At 34.5% G+C, this 3,489-nt stretch overlaps 1 protein-coding gene across 2 annotated transcripts in view; it reads right to left on the reverse strand.

Annotated features, from left to right (window-relative positions):
• The window catches only part of LACE1 (lactation elevated 1), a 157,689-nt gene that overhangs the window by 87,725 nt on the left and 66,475 nt on the right, over window positions 1-3,489 (reverse strand). For both annotated transcript variants that reach the window (XM_005883782.2, XM_014531357.1), the window contains exon 7: window positions 1,868-1,926. In XM_005883782.2, the coding sequence (XP_005883844.1) occupies window positions 1,868-1,926 (59 nt within the window). The remainder of the gene's footprint in view (window positions 1-1,867; window positions 1,927-3,489) is intronic.

The raw sequence follows: 3,489 nt of genomic DNA on the forward strand, positions 1-3,489 counted from the left end.
CAGGGGATTGTCAAGGGCGGGGGAAAAAAGGACACATATGTAATACCCTTTGTAATACTTTAAGCAATAAAAAAATTAAAAAAGAAAAAAATATATTGATTTGAAAAAGAGAAAGAGAGAGAGAGAGAAACATTAATTTGTTGTTCCATTCATTATGCATTCATTGGTTGATTCTTGTATGAGCCCTGACCTGGGATCAAACCCACAACTTTGGCTTATCTAGACGATGCTCTATCTAACCAACTAAGATACCTGGCCAGGACCTATCTCAGTTCTTGTTTAATTCCAAATTTGAATTATTCATCTACTTGGTTTTTCTTCCTCTTAGAAAAACATTAAGGGTGGGACAGTGGTAAAAATTAAATTCAATCTGGCCAATTTAGTTACCTATTAATAATGCTATTATTATATATTGAAATATGACAAATTACTGACCAAAAAATATTTGGTGTTAAAAAACAGTACAGCTACTAAGTTCCTTGAGAACCTTTTAACTTGTTTCATTCTGTGAACATTCTCTTTATATTTTGTGTATTTCATGCTATATGAAGATACTATTTTTAGTAGCTATTTTTCTTAGTTTCACTGTTTATAGTTTAGCATCTTTGTACACAATTTCACTTTGGATTTCCTGGCATGAAAAAAAATACTGCAAATCTACCTTCTCATATGCAGAACATGAATATAAAGGGGAAAAATTACTAACAGCAAAATTTTCAAAAAGTACTTTTCTCTACATCTATAAATATCACAGAGAAATTAAAATCCTCTGGGAAACTAAAATTGGTTAAGGAAACAGATGTTTGAAGTCTCCTAAGTATAGTATAGGGAATAAAGTTTGGCACCAACAACAATTGCAACTTAAGTATATTTCAGAAAAATTGTCTTACTGTATCTTTAGAATATTTGAAGATAAACTGTTTTTACTCCTCCTTGGTAAGAATTTTTGAGGTTTTAGATTTGTGGGGTTTTTTTTTAATACAACTTTATCCTTTCTTCAGATATGTTATTATGGACTGAGAAAAATTATGTACCTAAGAACTATGGGAATTATATTTTGGCACATAATTATGCTTCTTTTGGTAGTTATTACATTTTGCTTTGTGTTACAGGTATTTGTGTATATACTGTATGCCCAATTGGATTATAAATGACTTGCAGGCAAAGTAGCATAGTCTATTTCATGATTATATTTTTCCTTATGCCTCATGTTGTACTTTGCACATAGTAGATTATTAATAAATATTGGAAAAATGTGGAATTGTTGAATAATCATGTAAAAAATACTTAATATTAACAGTGAAAAAAAGAGGTTATTTTATTCTTAATTATATTGTAATGAAGACTATTTTAAACTCTTTGCCATGATGATACACACAAATATTTCAATTATTTATGTGCCTCAACTTCACATGATTTCATGGTAACTTGATGGCAATCACATTTAAATATATTAGAATATTTTTGTAATAATGTTACTCTAGAATAGCAACTTTAATAGCTGGGAAAACATGTTAACCTGAAGGAAACAGAAAAATTAATCATTTTTTTCAGAAATCAATGTATAAGTTTAAACATTCCACTATAATATTTATGAGCAAACTTCAAATTAAAATTTATAAAATACAAACTATCAAATGTTTCAGTTAGGTAATAATTTAGACTATATTTTGTAATTTTTCCTCTGTACATATTAATGAATGCTAAATAAAAAAGATTATTTTCTCCTCTAGTGTCTTTGACTAATACTACCAAAATATAAAAATGAATTGTGCTTGAATGCCACATCATAGTAATCTTTTAAAAGCCTTCAATTATCAACCAACATGATATTAATCAGTGAACACAAGTAAGTGATTTTCCTTACCTTCAGGACAGCTATGAATGGTACAAAGTTAGCTCTTTGTAGTCCATTTTTATAGAGATCTGAAAGAAAAAAATGGTATTGGCTTTTTTTCTTTTTTTACTTCAGAGGGGAAGGTAGAGGGAGAGAGAGATAGAAACATCAATGATGAGAAAGAATCATTGATCAACTGCTTCATGCATGCCACCCTCTGGGGATTGAGCCCACAACCCAGGCATGTGCCCTTGACCAGTGTCGAACTGGGGACCCTTCAGTCTGCAGGCCAACGCTCTATCCACTGAGCCAAACCAGCTAAGGCTGGTATTAGCTTTTTACTTAGCCTAAATCATAATGTAAGCTTATATATTAGCCTGACAAATAAAGCTTTCCACTGATAAAAAAAAAAAAAAAAGATAAAGGAACAAAAAAAGGAAAGTATAACCAAAACTAATTTTTATTCTGGTACTAAACAAAATTCATTATATTCTTAATAAGAAAAAAACATTAACAATCAAAAAAAGATCAAAAGGCATTCAATCAAATTAGCTTTAAACTATAATAATAATTTTTTATAGACTTCAGATATAATAGAAATATCAATGATGAGAAAATCATTGATCGTCTGCCTCCTGCAGGCCCTCTACTGGGGATCAAGCCTGTATCCCGGGGATGTGCCCTGACAGGAATAGAACTGTGACCTCCTAGTAGTTCATAGGTAGACACTCAACCACTGTGCCACACTGGCCGGCTCAAGCATTTCTTTTTAATAAGTTTACATTAAAACCTCTCCTCCATGGGGTTTATTTACCTTTTTCAGCATTTTATTTTATTTATTCTATTTCTACAAACTGGCAGAGCTTCCCAAGTTGTTTCCCTACATCACTAATTTCATTTTCTTTAAATTCTACACTTTAATTATTCTAATGCTGATTTTTATTTCATCTCTTTTCTTATCTTATTTATCTTCCTTTTATTTCAGCTGATTTCTTAGCAAAAAAGATTTCCCACTGAATCTGTAGTCTTCTCTCAGCTTAGATCTTCTATATCACAGAGTCTATGTTTTCCTGATTTTTAAAAAATACAAAACAGGAAAAATTCAGGGGGGAAACCAAGATGGCGGCATAGGTTAACGCCGGAGTTTGCTGCCTCGAACAACCACTTCAAAAATACAACTAAAAGACGGAACGAACATCATCCAGAACCACAGGAAGGCTGGCTGAGTGGAAGTTCTACAACTAGGAGGAAAGAGAATAGCATACCGAGACTCAGAGGAGGCACAGTGCTGAAGTGAAATACTAAGGTGCGGAGTGCATGTGGAGAGGGCTGGCGGCTGAGGGCGAGGTTGTTGTTTTCAATCAGGAGGGAGTCTCAGACTCTGAGCTCCAAATCCGGGCAAGTCTCTAGGGACCCAGACTCAAACGGGAGAAGCGGGACTGTCTGGCTTCGGTCGGAACTCGAAGTCAGCTTTCTCTCCGAGGTTTGCAGCAGCTGCTGGGACTCTGAGAGGCAGAGCCCCTGGGGACGGGACTGAGAGCAGCCATAACTGATCGCTCCGCCCGCCCTGTAGATCCCCGGGGACCCGCCCTGCCCAAGCTCTGCACAGAGGCATTTGCCGGATAGCCTTAAGCAAAGGCTAGATTAGCACC

This window comes from Myotis brandtii, unplaced genomic scaffold (assembly GCF_000412655.1).
Source record: "Myotis brandtii unplaced genomic scaffold, ASM41265v1 scaffold8, whole genome shotgun sequence".
NCBI lineage: Eukaryota > Metazoa > Chordata > Mammalia > Chiroptera > Vespertilionidae > Myotis > Myotis brandtii.